The sequence below is a fragment of the Triturus cristatus genome, chromosome 7 (genome assembly GCF_964204655.1).
Source record: "Triturus cristatus chromosome 7, aTriCri1.1, whole genome shotgun sequence".
In the NCBI taxonomy this organism is placed as follows: Eukaryota; Metazoa; Chordata; class Amphibia; order Caudata; family Salamandridae; genus Triturus; species Triturus cristatus.
Genome location: NC_140590.1, coordinates 255,435,710 through 255,459,557, shown reverse-complemented (window position 1 = coordinate 255,459,557; position 23,848 = coordinate 255,435,710). Strand labels below are relative to the sequence as shown.

General features: G+C 49.2%; 1 protein-coding gene across 1 annotated transcript in view; it reads left to right on the top strand.

Moving 5' to 3' along the window:
• The window catches only part of SHANK1 (SH3 and multiple ankyrin repeat domains 1), a 1,748,119-nt gene that overhangs the window by 317,882 nt on the left and 1,406,389 nt on the right, over positions 1–23,848 (top strand). The window contains exon 3 of the mRNA XM_085616131.1: positions 15,816–16,019. Within this exon, the coding sequence (XP_085472257.1) occupies positions 15,816–16,019 (204 nt within the window). The remainder of the gene's footprint in view (positions 1–15,815; positions 16,020–23,848) is intronic.

The following is a 23,848-nucleotide window of genomic DNA, read 5'->3' as shown; positions in this document are numbered from 1 at the left end:
GTAGGGTATGGTTGCACTCTCCCGGGGAGGTATGGGGTGGGGCGAAAGCAGTCCCCCATTCCATTATATTAATAGCGGACCTGGGGAATGGGGTCCTGGTGGCCTCAGAAAGACTCAGGGGGGTCTCACACGCCCCCTCCCCTTAAAATAATAATGCACCACCCCCTCTCCCCCGGGTTCTGCCTTGCCCACCCTGGGGTAAGGTTTTGTAAAAGGTGGGAGATCTCCAATAAAGAAATTGCTGTTGTTACTCCCGGGGGTCCCTCTGGTTCCCCCCTTCAGGACTGACGGGGTAGGGTATCCCTACTCTGCCCCCTCATATATTTTTTTACACTTATTTCCAGGTCAGAAGACTAAGGGCCATATGTAGGTAACATACTATTTACCGATTCATAAATACCGAATTTTACCGATTCGGTATTTAAGAATCGGTAAATAGTATGTAGGTAAATAATCGGTAAATTTTACAGATTCGGAAAGATTCGGTATTACTGACGTAAATACCGAATCAGTAATAGGGGGAGCATATTCAAGGGTGTCACATTGACACCCTGTTGCACCCCTGAATCGTGCATGTGTGCACATGTGGCGCACATACATGCCCTAAGGGCATGTATGTCTGCCACATGGCACTGTCAAAACAGCAAAAAATAGATTTTTGAAAGGTATTCGATATTTATCAACAACCTGTATTTGGTGGTAAATACCGAATCCTGAATACAATAAAACACTCACTTGAGTGCGCCCTACATATGATTTAAGGATTCGGTAATTTACCGAATCTGTATTTTACCGATTTGGTATTTTACCGATCCATTACCGATTCGGTAAATTACCGAATCCTTAAATCATGCCTCCTACATCTCAAATGCCTAAATACCGGTCGGTAACGGGATATTTACCGAATTTCGGCCGTTACCGACCGGTATTTAGCTACCTACATATGGCCCATAGTCCATGAGTCCTTAAATGGCAGCCACCACATCTTTATTGATGTGGTTGCAGCCAATCTGATCACATCTCAAGTTCTGTTGGCTCCGCAGATCTTCTGCTGCATGAAATATCTATATTTTTATAGCCTTCATTTCTTAAAAACTTCTTCTCTGTCAGCACGGCGCCCCGCAAATATAAAAGTGAGCACAAACTATTTCCCACCTGTAAGACCTGGGATCTCCAGGCCCTAAGGGGGTAACGTGACACGAGCGGCTGGGCACCCAAAGGCCTGTGTGTTAAGCGACCATACAACACACGCATCCTCTGAAGCAGTAAACGCACACAATAATGGACGCCACACAATATGGTGAATGCAAATTAATCAGGTTTTATCTAATCAAAGGAGCACACACGGTGATCCTGGAGGGCAATGTATCTTAGCTTATACACATTCACATTTGCATTACAGTTTCTCATTACCTGTACAATTTAACTTGTGCATTACAGTTGCTCATTACCTGTACACTTTAACATGTGCATTACAGTTCTCAGTACTGTTACCTCCGCAACCCCTGCAGTAGGTACTTCCCTAGTGCTGCGGGCCGGGGCCTGCAGACGTGGTGTTACTGGTGTCTACGAAGAAACAAAGGCACATGAGCATAACTTGCGGTCGTATAATGCCTGCCTAGCACCCTGAGCAGAAGCGTTGTGGGTACAGTAAGCGCCTTGCACTTGGGACCTTCACTGGCGAAAGGAGCGCCTGTGGATGCAGCACATGGGGTCAGCGCTCCTTAGACTTGGAGCGCATTGAGGGCTGGTGAATACACAGGAATGATTAGCGCTACTGCGACATAGAACGCATTGAGCACGGGTAAATACAATGGAATAATCAGCGCTACTGGGTCATAGCACACATTGAGCACTGTTGAATACAATCGAACGATCAGCGCTACTCCAACCTAGAACACATTGAGCACTGGTAATTACAATTGAACGATCAGCGCTACTTCAACATAGAACGCATTGAGCACTGGTAAATACAATGGAATAGTCAGCGCTACGGCAGTCCCTAGGAGAGGGGAGACTCACAATTACGGCGGGAAATCCCACGGAGGGGTGAAAGTCACAGTCTCGGCATTCGGTGTCGTTCCCACTTGGCAGGGGGCGCACCGGGCCTTCCCACGACTCCCGGGGAGCAGGGGAGGGGAGCGAGTCTCAGGCCGCCACACGGCCGCGCTACCTCCCAGCCCCCGGGGGGTTACCTTGATCTCGTCGCTCGGTTCCGCTCCGGGTCCACCTTCCGATGCGCGCAACGGCGCGGGACACTCCCAGACACTCGCTCTTCCTTCTGACGCTGCGACGGCAGCGGCGGGGCCCCGGGCTTCTCCGCAGGCTCCGACTTGGCACTGACACTTCCCTGAGGCCTACGGGCCGCGGTGGTGATCGCGTTGCGGGTCCTGGCACCCGGGGGGGGGGTCACAAATTAAGCGGGAGCTCGGCCAGCTCCGCGCTCGACAGCAGATCTGCCCAAGGGGTCACAGGTCAGGTCTGGCAGCGCAGGAAACACAGCGCCAGTACCTGGTCGATCCCCAGCAGTCAGGCAATCAGTCGTTTCATGAAGTTACAATATTCAGCTTGGCATGAAGTTTCCGGATGTTACTTCTGCAGTTTCAAAAGTCAGTCTTGGTGGCGCAGATAAAACTGGCGCCCATGGGGTTCTGTTCCTTGGGGGGTAGGGGATGAGTTGACGACTAGGTCCTTCCTAGTCAGGCTGGGCAGAGGTTTCCTGGGTCCTCCTACTGCTGGGCAAGATCAGTGGGTTTCACAGGATCCCTCACTCACTTAAGAGGCAGCACCTAAGCCCTGTCACTCTCAGAGGCATAAGTCCCTGGCTAGGCCCTACCGCCTACACTCCTGCGTGGATTCTCCAGCTCTGCTTCACCCCAACTGGCCAACTAACTGGAAAAAGTTCCCTCCCTCACTTATGTATCCCTAGGTCAGGTGACCTCTAGCCAAGGCGGCAAAAGTAAAAACCACACCTCCCTTCTAGAAGGTTCCAGCACATTCCAGGAGCTTCCCCATTCTACCTATGGGACAAAAAAAGGTGGGCTGGTGTTGCAACATTGTTGTGGGGTTCCAGCCAGCTCCTGGCAGCTATGGTGCTACTATGAAAGACCACTCTGCAGTAGCAGGGGTCTGTGGCAGCCATCTTGGGAGAAGGGAGCACCTGCACCTTAACACTGGTTGGCAATGAAAAGGCGCCCGGAGACCTAAGTCCAACATCAAAAATGAGGGTGGAAAAAATGAGGCACTATCAAAAATAGATGGGGAGACTACCCTAAGGCTGACAGGTCCAACACGCGTCCCCCCCAGCCGAAAGAGGGGAGAGCTACCCAACCTCTAGGGAGTTCTCATCGCTAAGGCGGAAAAACCTGGAGAGACCGTCAGCATTGGCGTGGTCAACTCCGGGCCGATGTTCCACCCGAAAATCCATCCCCTGTAGGGAAATGGACCACCTCAACAACTTGGGGTTTTCGCCTCTCATCTGCATGAGCCAGCTAAGGGGCCGGTGGTCGGTTTGAATGAGGAAGTGAGTTCCAAAGAGGTATGGCCTCAACTTCTTCAGAGCCCAGACCACCGCGAAGGCTTCTCTCTCAATGGTGCTCCATCGCCGTTCCCGAGGGAGGAGTCTCCTGGATATGAAGGCCACCGGTTGATCTTGGCCCTCGGTGTTGAGTTGCGAGAGCACCGCACCTATGCCGTGCTCTGAGGCGTCGGTCTGCACAATAAATTCCTTGCTGAAATCTGGTGTGGCTAGTACTGGAGCGGTACAAATCGCATGTTTCAGCGTGTCAAAGGCTTCTTGGCATGCAGCTGTCCATATGACCTTGCGAGGTTGTTTCTTCGAGGTCAATTCCGTCAAGGGGGTTACGATGGTACCATATCCCTTGACGAACCAGCGGTAATACCCAGTGAGGCCGAGGAAAGCTCGGACCTCTGTTTGGGTCTTGGGGGGGGGTCCCAAGCCAAGATGGTCTCTATTTTGGCCTGGAGGGGTTGCACCTTACCTCCGCCCACCAGGTGTCCCAGGTACACGACAGATCCCTGTCCAATCTGGCACTTGCTGGCTTTAATTGTTAGGCCAGCACGTTGCAGCGCCTGCAATACCTCCTGGAGGTGTTGCAGATGGTCCTCCCAGGTGCCACTGAAGACAGCGATGTCATCCAGGTAGGCCGCTAAGAAGGACTCCAGGCCAGATAGTACCTGATTCACTAACCGCTGGAATGTGGCCGAAGCATTTTTGAGCCCAAAGGGCATCACTCGGAACTGGTAGTGGCCCTCGGGGGTGGAGAATGCTGTTTTCTCCCGTGTTCCATCGGCCATGGCAATCTGCCAATATCCAGATGTCAGATCGATGGTGCTGAGGTACCGGACTGCTCCCAGCCGGTCCACCAGCTCGTCTGCACGTGGGATGGGGTGAGCATCTGTCTTCGTGACAGAGTTCAACCCCCGGTAGTCCACACAGAACCGAAGCTCCGGCGTCATACCTGGTGGGGCCGCTTTCGGCACCAACACCACTGGACTAGCCCACAGGCTGCTGGAAGGTTCTATCACCCCCAGCTCCAGCATCTTTGCCACCTCACGCTGGATGCTATCTTTCACTTGGTCAGAGAGCCGGTAAGACTTGTTCTTCACCGGGGGGCTGTCCCCTGTGTCCACATCATGGGTACACAGATGAGTAATTCCAGGCGTGAGGGAGAACAACGAGGCGAACTGTCCCAGGACATGGCGGCAGTCCCTCTGTTGCTCTGGGGTCAAGGATGGGGAGAGGATTACACCTTCCACCGAACCATCCTTCTCTTGTACCGCTAGAAGGTCAGGAAGAGCCTCACTCTCTTCCTCCTCGCTCCCATCCGTCATCATAAGGAGAGCAAGCTCTGATCGCTCATGGTGCGGCTTCAGGCGGTTGACGTGGAGCACCCTGAGGGGCTGACGGGGGGTTTTCAAATCTACAACGTATGTGGTCTGGCCTCGTCGCTCCACAATGTCGTACGGACCAGTCCACCGGTCCTGGAGGGTGCAAAGCTCCCCAGGCTCCATAACCCACACCTTCTGTCCAACGTCCAACTCAACCGTCCAAGCGTTGCGGTCATACCACTCCTTCATCACGGTCTGGCTAGCCTCCAGGTTCTCTGAGGCCGCCTTCCACAGCTTGGCCATCTGGCTGCGGAACGCCAGCATGTAGCTGACAATGTCCCGGGGAAGCTTCTGTGAAGTCTTCTCCCACCCCTCTTTCACTAAACTGAGGGGACCCCTAACGGGATGGCCATAGAGCAACTCAAACGGGCTGAACCCGACTCCCTTCTGCAGTACCTCCCGGTAGGAGAATAACAAGCAGGGGAGGAGGACGTCCCATTTACGCCTCAAGCCCTCTGGCAGGCTCCGGATCATACCCTTCAATGTCTTATTGAAGCGCTCTACAAGTCCTTTAGTCTGGGGGTGGTAAGGAGTGGAGAACCAGTAGGTCACCCCACACTCCTTCCACATGGCCTGCATGTAGGCCGACATGAAATTGGTGCCCCTGTCCGACACCACGACCTTGGGGAATCCCACTCGGGTAAAAATCCCCAATAGTGCCCGCGCCACCACCGGTGCAGTGATGGTCCTCAGAGGAATAGCCTCTGGGTACCTTGTGGCGTGGTCCACCAAAACCAGAATGAACTGGTGTCCCGCTGCGGTCGGAGGCTCCAATGGCCCAACAATATCAATACCGACCCTCTCAAAAGGGGTCCCGACCACGGGGAGCGGTTCCAAAGGGACCTTCAATTTAGTCCCAGTCTTGCCACTTGCCTGACAAGACTTACAGGTCTTGCAAAAGGTGTCTGAGGCAATCCTCATCCTGGGCCAATAAAAATGAGGGACCAACTGAGCAAAGGTTTTGTCCTGGCCCAGGTGCCCGGCTAAGGGAATCTCGTGCGCTAACTCCAGCAGGAAGGCCCGGTAACATTGGGGGACCACTATGGCCCTCGAAGATCCATGTACCGGCACCCTGGGCTCACTGTATAGGAGACCATCCTCCCAATACACATGATATCCTCCCAACTCCTGACTGGCCACTTGGGCTTCGGCCTGTCGCCGCATGCCTTCAAGCGTGGGGCACGCCCTTTGTGCCTGACAAAATTCCTCCCGGGTAGGGCCTCCTCCCACATGCCAGTCAGCAAGGGTCGGCAAGTCCTCCACGGGAACGACATCCACCTCCACGGACTCCGGGGGCACCTCTGCGGCCTCCCCATCCATCTCACAGGGCGTGTCCTCTACCACCTTCTTCTTTCCTCTTCTGGTGTTGGGTTGGGCCATTATTCCAGGCTCCAACCCAGGGTGAGTTTCATGCTGGGCAGCCATGGACCGCGTGACTACGCAAGTCCACCCTGGTAATCCCAGCATCTCGGTGTGAGCTCGAAACTCAACATCTTTCCACTTGGTGTGCTCTAGGTCGTTCCCTAGCAAGCACTCCACAGGCAAGGCAGGGCTCACAGCAACTCTTAGTAGGCCTTTGACTCCTCCCCACTCAAATGGAACACGAGCCACTGGATAGTGACTCAGACTGCCGTCAGCCAATACGGCGGGATGGAACTCCTCGGGGACTACTTGGTCTGGGGACACCAGCCGCCGCACGACAGTGGTCATGCTGGCCCCTGTGTCCCTCAGAGCATCCACCTCCTCCCCGTTAACTCTCACCCTCTGCTGATATTTAGCAGTGTTCGGGGGTAGGGACACTACAGGGACCACCTCTCTATCCCCGAGTGAAACCAGCGTCAGGCCTGTCCACTCCCCTTCCCTATCTAAGGGCAGCTCCGCCCCAAGCGCTATACTACTCACCCCAGGACTTTTCCCGCCCGCTGGGGCTCGCTTGCGACACTTGGGATCTCCCTTGTAGTGTCCACTCTCCCCACATTCGTAGCACCGCACAATCCTTGGCTGCTGACTCCTGTCAGGGTAAGTGGGTCTTGTGGAATTGGACGGGGATGGGGTTCCTACTCCCTTCCCAAACTTATTTTGGGGACCTTTCGAGAACTCCACCTTTTTATCTCCCCCCTCCTTCTTCTGGGGGAAACCCTGTCCGCCCTTCGAGCCATCTCCCCCGGGGCCCTTGTGAGACACCCGGGTGCTCACCCAAATATCTGCCTCCTCCGCAAGCTTACGGGGATCCATCAACTTGCGGTCCACCAGATGTTGGCGCAGCTCCGGAAAGCACTTATCCAAGAGGTGCTCCCATAAAAAAAGATTGTACACCCCTTGGTAGTCCTGCACCTCGCTGCCACGCACCCAACCATCTAGTGCCTTTCTCGCATAATCAAAAAAATCCACCCACGTCTGTGTGGACAGCTTATGGCTGCCACGGAACTTCTGCCTGTACCTCTCGGGGTTAAGACCAAACTTTTTCAGTAAAGCCTCTTTCATGGGGGCATACCTGACCTGATCCGCCTTGGCCAAATATAGCAGGGTGTCCCTGACATTGGGAGGTATATACCGATATAAACCACCTCCCCAATTACTCTCGGGTACCCCATGGGCAGTCAAGGCTACCTCGTATGCCTCCAACCATTTAGCAATGTCGTCCCCCACTGTGTAATTGGCAATGACTTCCTTAGGCAGGTAGAATTTTGACTTGTGAGACTCTTTAGGTATGCTGCCACCATTGTCCTTATTGGACGCATTCAATTGGAGGACGCGCAGCTCCAACTCTTTCAGCTGAAGCTCGTGCGCCAGCTTCTTCTCCTCCATTGCCCATTTCTTGTTCTCTCTCTCTCTTTCTCTTTCATGCTCCAATTTGGCCAGTTCCCATTTTCTTTCTTGTTCCAACTTGGCCAGCTCCCATTTTAACTGCCTCTCTTCCCTTCTGTCCTCGTACTCCTCTGGAGACGCGCTCCTCCTAGACCCTGTCCTACTACTGGCCCCAGAACGTCTCCCTGGGGGCACATTTTCAGACATATCCACGTTAAGTATGTCTAGTACTTCTTGGGCGCTCTCCTCCTGAGGTGCATCTGGCGCCTCTTGTCCCTCATCCTTTCTCCCTTCTGGGTGGGCCTCTACCCATGCCCTAATGGCGGTACGGAGTTCCGGTCCTTTGGCCTTCCGCACCCCAGGCACCCCCATCCCCTGCCCGAACTCTCTCAGTTGCTTTACAGTGTACCCCTCGAGGTCAGCTAACCGGAAATCCATCGTGACAGGTGGGGACCTAGATACTAAGGAAGAAATTCCTAGGATATGGGTGACAGTAACCAGCTAACCAGGATTCGTTTACACAGTCAGCCTGGACAGTGGAATCAATAAACACAGCAATCAATGGTTTCAGAGCTTTTTGGAAAAAAACAATAGGCGTTTAATTGTGGCGCCCTCCGCTTCACGGAAGGGTGCTGTATGGTCACAGGTCCTAAAATCCCACCGCTCGCCAACAATGTAAGACCTGGGATCTCCAGGCCCTAAGGGGGTAACGTGACACGAGCGGCTGGGCACCCAAAGGTCTGTGTGTTAAGCGACCATACAACACACGCATCCTCTGAAGCAGTAAACGCACACAATAATGGACGCCACACAATAAGGTGAATGCAAATTAATCAGGTTTTATCTAATCAAAGGAGCACACACGGTGATCCTGGAGGGCAATGTATCTTAACTTATACACATTCACATTTGCATTACAGTTTCTCATTACCTGTACACTTTAACTTGTGCATTACAGTTGCTCATTACCTGTACACTTTAACATGTGCATTACAGTTCTCAGTACTGTTACCTCCGCAACCCCTGCAGTAGGAACTTCCCTAGTGCTGCGGGCCGGGGCCTGCAGACGTGGCGTTACTGGTGTCTACGAAGAAACAAAGGCACATGAGCATAACTTGCGGTCGTATAATGCCTGCCTAGCACCCTGAGCAGAAGCGTTGTGGGTACAGTAAGCGCCTTGCACTTGGGACCTTCACTGGCGAAAGGAGCGCCTGTGGATGCAGCACATGGGGTCAGCGCTCTTTAGACTTAGAGCGCATTGAGGGCTGGTGAATACACAGGAATGATTAGCGCTACTACGACATAGAACGCATTGAGCACGGGTAAATACAATGGAATAATCAGCGCTACTGGGTCATAGCACACATTGAGCACTGTTGAATACAATCGAACGATCAGCGCTACTCCAACCTGGAACACATTGAGCACTGGTAATTACAATTGAACAATCAGCGCTACTTCAACATAGAACGCATTGAGCACTGGTAAATACAATGGAATAGTCAGCGCTACGGCAGTCCCCAGGAGAGGGTAATCCCACGGAGGGAAGACTCACAATTACGGCGGGAAATCCCACGGAGGGGGGAAAGTCACAGTCTCGGCATGCGGTGTCGTTCCCACTTAGCAGGGGGCGCACCGGGCCTTCCCACGACTCCCGGGGAGCAGGGGGGGGGGGGGCGAGTCTCAGGCCGCCACACAGCCGCGCTACCTCCCAGCCCCCGGGGGGTTACCTTGATCTCGTCGCTCGGTTCCGCTCCGGGTCCTCCTTCCGATGTGCGCAACGGCGCGGGACACTCCCGGACACTCGCTCTTCCTTCTGATGCTGCGACGGCAGCGACGGGGCCCCGGGCTTCTCCGCAGGCTCCGACTTGGCACTGACACTTCCCTGAGGCCTACGGGCCGCGGCGGTTATCGCGTTGCGGGTCCTGGCACCCGGGGGGGGGGTCACAAATTAAGCGGGAGCTCGGCCAGCTCCGCGCTCGACAGCAGATCTGCCCAGGGGTTCACAGGTCAGGTCTGGCAGCGCAGGAAACACAGCGCCAGTACCTGGTCGATCCCCAGCAGTCAGGCAATCGGTCGTTTCATGAAGTTACAATATTCAGCTTGGCATGAAGTTTCCGGATGTTACTTCTGCAGTTTCAAAAGTCAGTCTTGGTGGCGCAGATGAAACAGGCGCCCTTGGGGTTCTGTTCCTTGGGGGGTAGGGGATGAGTTGGCAACTAGGTCCTTCCTAGTCAGGCTGGGCAGAGGTTCCCTGGGTCCTCCTACTGCTGGGCAAGATCAGTGGGTTTCACAGGATCCCTCACTCACTTAAGAGGCAGCACTTAAGCCCTGTCACTCTCAGAGGCATAAGTCCCTGGCTAGGCCCTACCGCCTACACTCCTGCGTGGATTCTCCAGCTCTGCTTCACCCCAACTGGCCAACTAACTGGAAAAAGTTCCCTCCGTCACTTATGTATCCCTAGGTCAGGTGACCTCTAGCCAAGGCGGCAAAAGTAAAAACCACACCTCCCTTCTAGAAGGTTCCAGCACATTCCAGGAGCTTCCCCATTCTACCTATGGGATAAAAAAAAGGTGGGCTGGTGTTGCAACATTGTTGTGGGGTTCCAGCCAGCTCCTGGCAGCTAGGGTGCTACTATGAAAGACCACTCTGCAGTAGCAGGGGTCCGTGGCAGCCATCTTGGGAGAAGGGAGCACCTGCACCTTAACACTGGTAGGCAATGAAAAGGCGCCCGGAGACCTAAGTCCAACATCAAAAATGAGGGTGGAAAAAAATGAGGCACGATCAAAAATAGATGGGGAGACTACCCTAAGGCTGACAGGTCCAACACCACCCTACTATCGGTGTAAAATATATAGCTAACCAGGAATGGACATTGAACTTACTATAAGTTGTAATGTGGCTCACCTGTTTGAAGACTTCATGTCCCACAATGCAGTATAAAGTGAAGGTACGCCGTGATTGGCAAACTGCAAAATAAAAAGGTGTGGCAAGAACAATCAGGTGTTCTCTCAATGCTGCTCCGCAGAAGCCCAGAAGGAGGGGCGTCAAAGCCTCGAAACGCGTCGGCTTGTTCCATGCAATCGGGAACAGTTTAGGCAAACTTCACGAGGTGACAGCCCGGATGGGAGGGGTGCGGTCGAGTGACCTTATCGAAGCGCGAAGGCGATTTGTGTTATACAACATGTATATATATATTATATAAAAAACACTTGCACTGCTGTGAAAGAAAACGCCCGCATTCCTCGATGTTCTTCAGTAGTAAAGTTTATTCAGGTATTTTTCGTTTTCTTAAAAACTCTGGCACCATTCAATGAATTTGTATGACACTTCACAAAAACAACAAAAAAGTTCCTCCACTTCCTTCATGGCAAATTTTGAGCAGATCTTTCAAGCGGGGGGGTCAAGAAGAAGGACGGGTCTCAAAAGTGCCATTTCCCCTTTTAATTCCTAGAGGAAGTTTTTCTATCTGATGCAGAAGAAAATGACTGAATGGAATTGCATCAAATTAGGCATGAAGTTAGAACTTTACCAAAGGAAGTGCTGTTGTGTTTTTTTAGCTTGGTGTAAATCTGCTCAGTAGTTTTCAAGAAATTGGCGTTTAAAGAGGGATTTGGCTTGGGAATGAAGGGTTTAAAGCTAAAAAAAAACTATAGAGATGACTAACTATGCAAACCATAACTATCAACTCCCCCCTGCATTGCAAAACATCATTGATTACATAAGTGACATCATTCATGACATCATTCATGACTTCACCAGTGGCATCAATAAGGACATCACTGCTTCTTGTTACAAATTTGTTTAATATATTTTTTTCATGTAATTGTTATATATTAGATCTAATGACCTGCTTAATTTTTAAGGCTTATCAAATACTTTTTTGGGAACTTATTCTAATTACTATAGCAACTGTGGTTTTTTTCAATGTAACATTTGCTAACAAAGGTTGCCATTTTTTGTGAAAAACAATATTTGACCAGATAGAATGCAAATTTTGTTTACAATGAGAGGAAAATGTTGGACAATTAATGATGTTAGCTTATAGAGGACTATACTGTTGTGAAATGGAATGTGCACCTCTCTTCCTTAAATGTCAGTTGTTGCTTTCTATTTGATTGTTTTCTTTAAGTTTTAATTTGTTAAAATTATAATTTAGATTGTCCTGTTTAACAATGTTTTTATTAGCTTATTCATCTTTTTTAGGTTTAATTCTTTGGCCTTTTAATATGCATTTTGTTTGCTTTGTGTTTTGCCGCTAGTTTTGATTCTTCATAGCTTTCTTTATTCTGTTTGATGGCACATAGAGACAGTTCATAACATTCTAATAGCTTTATTTTCACAGTTATAGTCATACACATGTGCTGAGATTTGAATCCTCATATTAGTCTAGTGACACCACCAGGCATTATATGGTGCGGAAATGTACAAAAAGACACACAAGTATTTGTAGCATACTCCTCACCTTTTAAATCAGGTGTTTTGAATTAGTTGGAGGTTTACTTTTTTTGTCACATTTTTTAACATTTTTCCCCTCTGTACATCTTAGCTAGTGATCCTTTTGAAATGTTGGTCTGTATATGTTAGTGGTCAATTGTCCCTGTAGGTGTAATTAATAATACATGGTATATTTATGCTGTATCCCTGTTTTGCTTTATGACTGTTTTTAAATATGATTTTTAGAGTGGTTGTCTCTCTGTTTTATTTTATCCTTGTTGTGTATTTGTCTTGAGGTTTGTTTGTGATTTTTTTGTTTCCGGCTGTGTAGTGGTATACAAATATGCAAATGTTACTCTCTGATGATGTTTCAGGCGTTGTGCCTATAGTGTACCATTTTGCACCTCTAACTTTGTCACTAACCCTTTGAGTTGAGTGTGTGTGTGTGAGAGTGTGGTGTTGTACATATACTGATTCCTATGTCATCATCAGCATCATAAAAACTTTATTCAGAAGTATGCAAACATCCATAAAAGCACATACAATATTACATCAAATTTCATTCGTCATATTACATCAGAAAGAATTATTTAAAAAGTTTAAAAAAAATATGTTTTAAAATACTTTTAAGACAGCATAGACCTACGAGCATGCACGGTGGATTTTAAAAAGACACTGACCTACTGGACAATTTCAGCATTGGGTAAATTGTTTTGCAGTTTGAGAGCAGACCTACATTGACAAATACCACTAAAATACTTTTTTAAGACCAGAATTAAAAACAACTTTGTGTACTTAACATAAAATTTGCAGAAAAAGGTCAAATGAACATAGATTGGCCTGATACATTATCCCAGGGACATAATATGGCCTCTAGATTGTGGGTAAAGCCCTTGGGAAAACACAACAGATATTTCATTGTGTCTGACCGGAAACGAAATATCAAGGATTGTTCCCAACTGCTTCGTGCATACCAGATGTAATCGGTTGAACAGTCAAGTTCACATAGACCTATATATGCAGACATGTTCGGCTTTGCCAACCTATCCAGCAAATGCTGAGATTGGTCATGGTCATAAAGTGAATGTGCTACTATCTTTTTGTCTATATTAGTGCAAGATGACGGTTCTGTAAAAGCAAATTCCATTCCAATTTTACAATATTCAGCTTTCACATAGGCCAACCACGGAATAAGTAAACCCTTTTCCAACTAAAGACAATCCATTATAATATTCTGTGTTAGCCCAGCCTCAGCATTCTTCCATGTTGCATGCCACATAAGAACTTGATGGACATTCCTATGTCGGGCTCAAGTTTTAGAGCTAAGTTTCTTTTTTTCTGCTATATATGTTCATATGCTTTAGATGCAGTGATGTTATCAGTGATGTCACCGGTGAAGTCATGAATGATGTAATGTATGATGTAATCGGGCAGCTCAGGGGTTTGGGAAGTAATGGTACAAGCAGTAATATTATTGGTGATGTCGTAAGTGATGTAATCAATGTGACTTATGACGTCATCAGTGATCTCAGCCAAGGGGCAGGTGCTAGTTATTTTTTGCACCTTGAACCAGACCTGGTCAGTTTAATTTATTTAGCAAATTTGAGTCAGAAACATAACTACTTTTTAACTATGTTATTTCCAGTGAATTTTAATTGTTTTTTAAAGAGATTTGGAATCAACATAAGTATTAACATAATTTTTTCGCATGTGATAACATAAGTTTCAAAATACTTAATTTCTCACCTGATAATAAACTTTGCTTAAACCTCAACCAGAATTGAACTATACATTCTGGTTGGAAAACTGAACATTTTCACAAAATTTTATTATTTTGCTCTGACTGAGTATCTCAGTCATCTTGGATCCATACTAGACACCCAGGGCCAGATGTACGACCGTTTTTTGCAGTCGCAAACAGGAAATTGGCCCATTTGCGACAGCAAAGTTGGTCTGCCCCATGTTCAAATCCTATTTTGCGACTCAATATTAGGAAGGGTCGTGCCTCGGGCGTCACTTCCTAATAGCGAGTCATACTTCAATGTACGATTGCTTTGCGACCGCAAAACACTCGCAGTTTACCACCCATTCCAAAAATGTGGTTAGCCAATCGCAAACGGGAAGGGGTCCCTTAGGGACCCCTTCCCCTTTGTGACTGGCAGCGAAAATATTTTTTGGTCCCAGGGAACACTGCCTACTCTTAAAAAATGAAACAGAAACGTATCATTTTTCTATTATAAATGCATCCTGTTTTCCTTTAAGGAAAACTAGCTGGATTATTTTTTTTTAAACTGCTTATTTAAAAAGCAGTCACAGACATGGTTGTCTGCTGACCCCAGCAGGCCACCGTTCCTCGAAGTGCTAGCCATTCCCAATGGGTTGCAAATTGCGACCTGCCTCATGAATATTAAATGGCAGGCAATTTGAGACCCCATTAGGTATCGCAAACAGTGTCTGAGACACTGTTGTACATTCCAGTTTGCGAGCCGCAAATTGACGCAATTTGTGACTCGCAAAATGGAAGAGTCGTACATCTGGCCACGACGCTCACTTGCCATCGGAGTCTTCAATTCTCTGTGATTTTTCCTGAAAGCATATCTAAGTGAGTGGTGCTGTTTATGTTATTAGTTCTTTGTTGGCAGCCAGTAGCTGACTGTGACATTCCTACCGTCAGAGTAACAATTTTCCATAGTATCCCTGAGTGCGTATCTGACTGAACGCAGCTATGAGTGTTCTTCGACATGTGTTGGACACACACTTCTCACTGTTTCTTCCTCTCCATTGTTGTCCTCCTGTCTCCATGATTAGTTCAATCCCTCACTGGACGTTTGTGTACTGTTGCTGCAGGTGGATCGCTCCCATTTTATGGCTGAGTGTTGGGGTGGGTGAGTCGGGTGTATGTGTAAACCTGGAACTGTATTGGACACCCTCTACCTCACTATACAGTTGTTTCCATTGGAGCGTGCTTCAAAATTCCTGATTGTGGTCCTAAGTACTTCCAGCGAATTGTGTTGAAAAAAAAAATACAAATTGTGATTCATAGCAAGTTTTATCAAATGTATACGAAAACTCCTGCTAATGCCTATTAAACCAAAATATTTCATGTATTACTGGACGGACTTACACCAAATCAAAAAAAGCCTACATTCTGAGTAAAGTTGTACGTTCATGATAAGCTTGGTGTAAATCTATTATGTGATTTTTGCTCTGTCTTTTGGCAAACTTTCCTATGGGAGCTGAAAAAGGGTATTACACACTTTTTCACCCCCATGTCCTTAACTTTTTTGTTTCCGTGGGAGGATTCTCATGAAACTGGCAATGGCCACAATTAGATGACTCAGTTAATAGTTTACCGAGTTTCATGCAGATCCATTCTCGGGGGTCAAAAGTTATACGCAAATCTAAAATCTAAACAAAATCCAAAAATGTTTTTCCATTTGAAAGTGATGAACCATAACAACACAGTATAAGATATATTAGTCCATATATGTGTGTGTGTAGAAACAGTATTTTTGGTCATCATTAAACCCGATGTGTAGGTAGATCAACTAGACATGAATGTATGAAATAGTGAGACCCTTGTTGGAAGTGAGGGAAAGACTGGCGGACCATGATGTGTGCTATTTTTCATTCTTGGATCTGTTGGTTTTCTTTTCTAGAAATGCCTACGGTTCAACCCCGATGCCACTATCTGGGTGGCGAAACAGCAGATTTTGTGCACCTTGAATGAAAGCCTGAAGGATGTCCTGAATTATGGCCTTTTCCAGCCAGCCACAAATGGACGGGATGCCAAGTTTCTAGATGAGGAACGTCTTCTTCGAGAGTACCCACAGTCCTTTGAGAAAGGTGTTCCCTACTTGGAGGTAGGCATGTTTTGACTTGACCACCGACCTGGATAGAACTGGATCCTCAACACTTCATTGGATAGTTCTTCACCCCGTCAGATTTCCTGAGCCTGAGAAATTAGCTTTTGAGGGATCAAGGGCAAGACACCGACCATTCAACTAACTCATTTAATGCTATTACTTCCTCTGTCCCATGCAAACATGTCCTGACTGCTAGAAAGCTCAAATGTGTAATGCATGAAGGCAGTTCATCCTTCAGTACCAGCGTGAAATGGGAAAGGGTAGGGAATAAGTGTTTATTCCTACAAGGCAAGACATAAGAAATTGAAGAAACATGTTATGTTATGTTATATAGTACATGAAGGTTGGCTAATGAGGGCTCTCTGAGGGGGGAGACAAAGAGGAATGCAAATATAAAAAAAATAGGTGGCAAAAAAGTACTGAGTGAAATACAGCAAGAGAGGGAGTCAAAGAGAGGCAGGGGGTGTGGATTGATAGTGAGGAGAGAGAGAGAGAGAGAGAGAGAGACTGAGACTAGGTGAGAAAACGAGAGAGATTGTCAGAAGTGAAAGCAAAAGACAGAAGACAGAGAAATGAGGACACTGGGAGAGCGGGCTCAAGAGGGAAAAAAAGATAAAGGGACACAAAGATGAAGAGTGAAAGAGGGGAATGGTAGGAAGGGAACTGTATGGTTCGAGGCATGTGGGCTGCTGAATTCATATCTGTGCATAGATAGCCGCCTAGTGTTGGGTCCGGATGATTGCACGTTGTTGTCCTGGAAGAGTCTTCGAAGTATCCTGGGATAGGTGACTCCTCCCCTGGACTACAGTGCGCATGGGCATCCTCTCCATCCTCAGATTGTTTTTTTCCGCCATTGGGTTCGGATGTGCTTATCTTGACTCAAGTTAGGAAAAACTTTTTATAGGCCAAAAGGCCTTTAGTTCGCGTCGGTACTGTTCCCGATCGGTATCGATAGTATCTTGTTAGTTTACTAACTTCCAGAACCAACTTTTTCGCTTCCTACCCGACCATCGACCAGTCATCGACGATGGAATCGAGGACACCATTCAAGCGGTGTCCGGTATGTAATGCGAAATATCCCCACATCGACGTCCATCCGGTGTGCAACAAATGCCTTTCACCGGATCACGACGAATCTACATGTATGGCCTGTGCCCGATTCCGATCCAAGAAGCGGCACCGGCCCCGGCCGACATCTTCAGCGCTGAGACCGAAGATGTCGAAGACGTGGAGAACCTACCCTCCAGCCCCGTTTCCGAACACGACTCCGGCTCGGAAGACGTCGAAGAAAGCCTCTTTCGCAGAGACGAAGACGACACCGAGGTGGGAGACTACAATGAGGCCTTAGGGGCCGAAGAGAGTAGCTCCGATAACGAGCAAGGCCTACCCGTACAGACTGAGGACATCCCAGTGCGCCAGTCTATGGCTCCGGTCGAGGGATCGCCTTCGGGCCTTACCCAAGACCTATCCCGCAGTTCTTCGGCCCCGCCCTCTGGCCCGGCCTCGGACATTCAGCGGCAGCCATTAATACCCAAACCGGCTGGTTTCCCTTCTTCGAAACACAAACCGAAAGCTGTATTGGTTCAACTGAAACCGAAACCAAAAGTAACGCTGGTCGGATCGAGGCCCACCACACCTTCGACGCCAGCAAAACCCATCGGCACCGAGCGCACCAAACGAGACTTCGGTGCCGAGCTTGCAACGGCCGACATCGGCGTCGACATACGGAAGAAGACCTTCGGTGCCACCAAACCTACTCGGCTCCCGGCACCGACGCAATCGACTCCGACCCCAAAGGTCAAACTGCCTGCTGCGTCTCACACCGCTTCGACAGCACCACCAAAGGCACACTCATCGAAGACGTCGACGGCCATTACCGCCCCTCGACTCGATGACTCACCGGCGCCGAAAAAGTCAGCGCCCGCTTCTACGGAACCGGTCGGCGCAAAGGAATCGATGGCGCTCCAGGTGCGGCCCGTTGCTGCGCAACGCACCAAACACAAAACAGTCCTCCAGGACACATCGGGCTCCGAGCCAATAAAAGCTCCAACAGCCTCTTCGGCACCGGCCAACATTAATTTTGGCCTACCGCCATCCACGGCCCCGAAACTGTTCCAAATCAGGACACGGGTCACCCACACCACGATCACGCCTGCCGAACGTTCTCCTGCGGAGACGTCTCCGTCACATATCATCGACGCCGACACCGGCAGGATGCTGCTCCACAAAAGGAGAATAACTTCAGAACCAGCTTTGGACTCCTTCCGGATCCCACTTAAAAGAAAGCTGCCAGTGGTTTCGGAACCGGTTCTTTACGAACCTCTCCATTCCCCCTACCAGGATCCACTGTCCTTCTCTCCCACACACTCCGACACAGATGTTTTGGAGGACTACATGGGTGACCACGTCCCCTACCCCGGAGAGATGGACCCTCAAGGCCAACAGGACCCTGATCAAGCTTGGGATGACCCTGTCGACTCCGGTGCACCTATAGATGCACAGGACCCGCAACTCTATGGAGCAAAAACATCTCCCACAGAGGACACTGCCACGTTCAACGCCTTAATTGAACGTGCTGCGGCCAATCATGGGGTGCAACTTCACTCTGACACCGTAGAGGACGACTTTCTCATGGACACTTTCGCATCCTCAGAAAGGAACATTAAAACTCTACCTATGTTGAAGGGTGTCCTCAAACCAGCAAAGGACATCTTCAAGGAACCCACCAGGGCAAGAGTAATAAACCCCAGGATCGACAAAAAATACAGATCGGCGCCTGGGGACCCCACCTACATTAGAGGCCAGTTACCTCTGGATTCAATTGTAGTTGCGAATGCTCGCAAGAGGGCACACTCGCAAACAACAGGTGATGCTCCTCCCCCGGACAAAGAGTCCAAGGTGCTAGAGACCTCCGGCAAACGGGTTGCCGCACAGGCGGCTAACATATGGCGTATTGCCAATACTCAGGCGCTCCTCGCTCGCTACGATCGAGCACACTACGACACATTAGAACAACTACTCCAACATCTCCCTGACCAATACAAAGAAGGTGCAGAGATCCTCATCAGGGAGGGACAGCTCCTCACAAATGCATCCATTAAGTGTGCACTGGATGCCGCGGATACAGCTGCCAGAGCCATAAACACTAGCGTCATGTTGCGACGACATGCCTGGTTGCGAATCTCCGGATTCAAACCTGAGGTACAAAATAACATCCTCAACCAACCTGTCAACCCCGACTACTTATTCGGGCCGGAGGTTGACACCACCCTAGAGAAAATAAAAAAAGACACGGACACTGCAAAGTCCATGGGGGCTCTACAAACGCAGTCCTTTCGGAGCGGCTCCTTTCGTCGCCCCGGAAATAGAGGAGCAGGTAGAGGACAGGGGTCACAGCAAACATACAACAAAGGCAACACACAGAGCACCTACGACAAAAACACCCGGGGTGGATATCGTGGCTCCAGCACAAAGGGCAGAGGACGCGGCTACGGCAACACCAGGTCCTCCCCCAAGAACAAGCAGTGACGCCCTCTCCCTTCCTCCCGCCCACATAACACCTGTCGGGGGAAGGCTACAAAGGTTCCTGTCCACGTGGAACTCCATCACCACGGACAGGTGGGTCAAAGATATTGTCAAATACGGTTACTGCCTAGAATTAACCTCAACTCCACCCACAATACCTCCAAAAAACCGTCCTATGTCCTCAGAGCACTTAACGTTCTTACAGCAGGAGGTGCAAAGTATGCTACTAAAAGGTGCAATAGAGGTCGTACCCGTCCACGAGCAAGGCACGGGGGTGTACTCCCTGTACTTTTTAATACCAAAAAAGGACGGGTCGCTCAGACCTATATTAGACCTGAGACCCCTAAACCGGTACATTCTCTCCGAGCATTTTCACATGCTCACTTTACAGCAAGTCCTCCCGCTGCTCAAGCAGGGAGACTTCCTGGCCACACTGGACCTCAAAGATGCGTATTTCCACATACCCATTCACCCCTCACACAAAAAATACCTCAGGTTCACTGTTCAGGGGCAGCACTACCAGTTCAAAGTCCTTCCCTTCGGCGTGACAACAGCACCCAGGGTTTTCACAAAGTGCCTAGCTACTGTAGCGGCACATCTGCGGAGGCAGCACATACACGTCTACCCTTACCTGGACGACTGGCTCATTCAAGCAAAGTCAGCCCAACAATGTGCCAGCCACATATCCCGCACCATTCACCTCCTTCACAGTTTGGGGTTCTCACTAAATTACCCAAAGTCCCATCTCCAGCCCGCACACATACAACAGTACCTAGGTGCGACCATAGACACTCTGGCGGCCACAGCTCAGCCAAATTTAGTGAGAATCAACAGCATACAGATGCTGATTTCCAAGTTCAAACCACAACACTCCCTGCCCGCGCGAGTGTTCATGCAGTTGATAGGCATGATGGCCTCCTGCATTTTCATAGTCCCACACGCGAGACTACATATGCGTCCGCTCCAGGAGTGCTTAGCACGTCAGTGGAATCAGGCTCAAGGACAGTTGAAAGACCTAGTGTTGGTGAGCGGTCAGGCATACAACTCTCTGCATTGGTGGAATCCACAAAACCTTTGCAAGGGCCGACCGTTCCAAGAGCCTGTTCCACAAATAATACTGACAGCGGACGCGTCTCTCCAGGGATGGGGAGCTCATGTACTCAGTTACACAGTGCAGGGACTATGGACAATACAACAAAAGAAGATGCACATCAACCTTCTAGAACTGATGGCAATCTTCCTAGCAATGAAAGCATTCAAAGTACACTTGTGCAACAAAGTCGTGTTGATCCGGACGGACAACATAACCGCCATGTACTACATACAAAAGCAGGGAGGAACACACTCTCCGCAGTTGTCTCATCTGGCTCAGAGCATTTGGAAGTGGGCCATTCAGAGGAACATGTTCCTCATGGCGGAACACCTCCCCGGCAAGGACAACCAGATGGCGGATCTGCTCAGTAGACACAGCCACCAGATGCACGAGTGGGAGTTACACCCATCAGTTCTCCAACTGTACTTCCAGCAGTGGGGTCATCCAGACATAGACCTATTCGCCACAAGCGAAAACACAAAATGCCAAAGCTTTGCCGCCAGGTTCCCACATCCGCAGTCGCAGGGCAATGCGATATGGATGAACTGGTCCGGCAGATTTGCGTACGCTTTTCCCCCAGCACCACTAATACCGCTGGTGGCACGCAAACTCAGACAACACTCTCTGACACTCATCCTGGTTGCTCCAACGTGGGCACGCCAGCCGTGGTACACCACCTTTCTCGAACTCTCCGTGGTGCCGCATCAACGGCTGCGGGTCAAACCCGAGCATTTGACGCAGAACCATGGAGAGGTTCAGCACCCAGATCCGCAACAGCTGAACCTGGCAATCTGGCTCCTGAAGTCCTAGAGTTTGGCTACCTCAACCTGCCACCTGACTGTATGGACATCCTTAAGGAGGCCAGGAGACCCACTACCAGAGCTTGCTATGCAGCCAAATGGAAGAGGTTCGTCATTTATTGCAATAATAATGACATCAACCCGCTAGACGCATCCATCCAAAACCTTATTTGTTACCTATTACACCTCTACCGATGCAATCTGGCGTACACCTCTATACGTGTCCATTTGACCGCAATATCCGCCTATCTACAGACCAGGCAGCACCTCTCTCTATTCAGAGTGCCTGCCATCAAAGCATTCTTGGAAGGACTCAAACGAGTCATTCCTCCTAGCCACCCACCAGCCCCAATGTGGAACCTCAACTTGGTCCTCACACGCCTGATGGGTCCACCCTTTGAACCTCTACACTCATGCGAGATTCAATTCCTTACCTGGAAAGTAGCTTTCCTAGTAGCGATAACTTCTTTACGAAGAGTTAGTGAACTCCAGGCACTAACCGTCCAAGAGCCATTTATACAAGTTCACACCAACAGGGTCGTACTACGTACCAACCCCAAGTTCATGCCCAAGGTGGTATCGCAGTTCCACATGAATCAGACTATTGAACTGCCGGTTTTCTTTCAAAACCCACAGACTGTCGCTGAAAGGGCACTCCATACCCTAGATGTAAAGAGGGCCCTCATGTATTATATCGACAGGACCAAACCCTTTAGGAAAACACAACAACTTTTCGTTGCCTTTGCCCCACACCACAAAGGTAACGCTATCTCCAAAGCAGGTATAGCCAGATGGATCGTTAAATGTATTCAAATTTGCTATCAAAAGGCTAAACGCACTTTAACGATTCCCCCACGAGCCCACTCAACACGTAAGTTAGGGGCCTCCATGGCTTTCCTAGGAAACATTCCTTTGCATGATATATGTAGAGCAGCCACCTGGTCCACTACACATACATTTACCAAAAACTATTGTGTGGATGTACAATCAAAACAGCAGGCAGCTGTAGGACAGGCTGTTCTCAAAACTCTTTTTCAGACCGCTGCAGCTGGCACTGGTAGCCGCCGCTAATACAGGGCACTGCTATGTATTCTATGCACAGATATGAATTCAGCAGCCCACATGCCTCGAACTGAATATGCTACTTACCAGTATGCATCTGTTCTTGGCATGTAGGGCTGCTGACATTCATATCGCCCTCCCTCCTCCCCGGCGCCTGTAGCAGCTGCAGCTCTCAGCATTACTGTAAAGCATGGTCATCACTTTCTGTATCTACTCCATCACTGCCACAATGGCGAAAAACAATCTGAGGATGGAGAGGATGCCCATGCGCACTGTAGTCCAGGGGAGGAGTCACCTATCCCAGGATACTTCGAAGACTCTTCCAGGACAACAACGTGCAATCAACCGGACCCAACACTAGGCGGCGATCTATGCACAGATATGAATGTCAGCAGCCCCACATGCCAAGAACAGATGCATACTGGTAAGTAGCATATTCATTCCATATCGTGTTACTGCTCATTCACGTTTGAGTTGTTAAGTGTATCACCCTTGTATTTCGTTACTGGAGTGCTGTGCAGTGGTTCATCACCGAAGACTGGACCTCAGTAGGTGTGTAGTCGGCATACAGGAACATGGGACAAGTATTTTCTATTACCTGCAGTGTAATCAGTCGACTGATTTTCCGGTTCAGCCGACTGTATTGGGGGGAATACGATGGCCTGCTGTCCTATGCTCGGGCGTAGCTTCAGGGGGTCTGTTTGGGGTGTTACATCCCGCTAATAAATGTATTATTTAGTAAATAGTTGGGTACAGGAGCTTTCAGTCGTGTATGGTAAGGTGTCTGTCGGATTTCACATGTGATTTTTTAAACTCACTCAGACCAAAACACACACACTCTTCAGTTTTGAAAGGTCTTAAAACATGGGTATTTGACACAATACTCTGTTTTAAGTACCCCTCGCAATCAGCACCTCTTTCCTGTGGCCCTTAAGCTACTCTCATGAGCTGCTCCTCATATAAGAGTTAACTTGTAAGGCCAGCATGATTGACGGAAAATCTGAAGCTCACATAGGACCCTCCCCAACCCCCCCCCCCATCCCCTTACTGACCAAGCCAAGCCCCTGCCTCTACTGTTCAGTTGTTACAAAAACAGCCCCAATCACAAAACCAGCTCCCCAGCCTCCCCGGGAAACTCCCGATGCCAAGAACTGCTAGTCCGTCCTTGGCAGTGAGATGTGTAGGGTGGAGACAAGAGTGAGAAGAGCAAGCTCTATTTTTGAAAAATATGTTGATCCAGAATCAGTGCCATGAAGACGCAGTAAACTGGTCTGGACCGAGAAGTGCAAAATCAAAATTTAGTCCCAAGTGGGCAGCAAAATCGGGAGAGAAACTGACAGCATCCC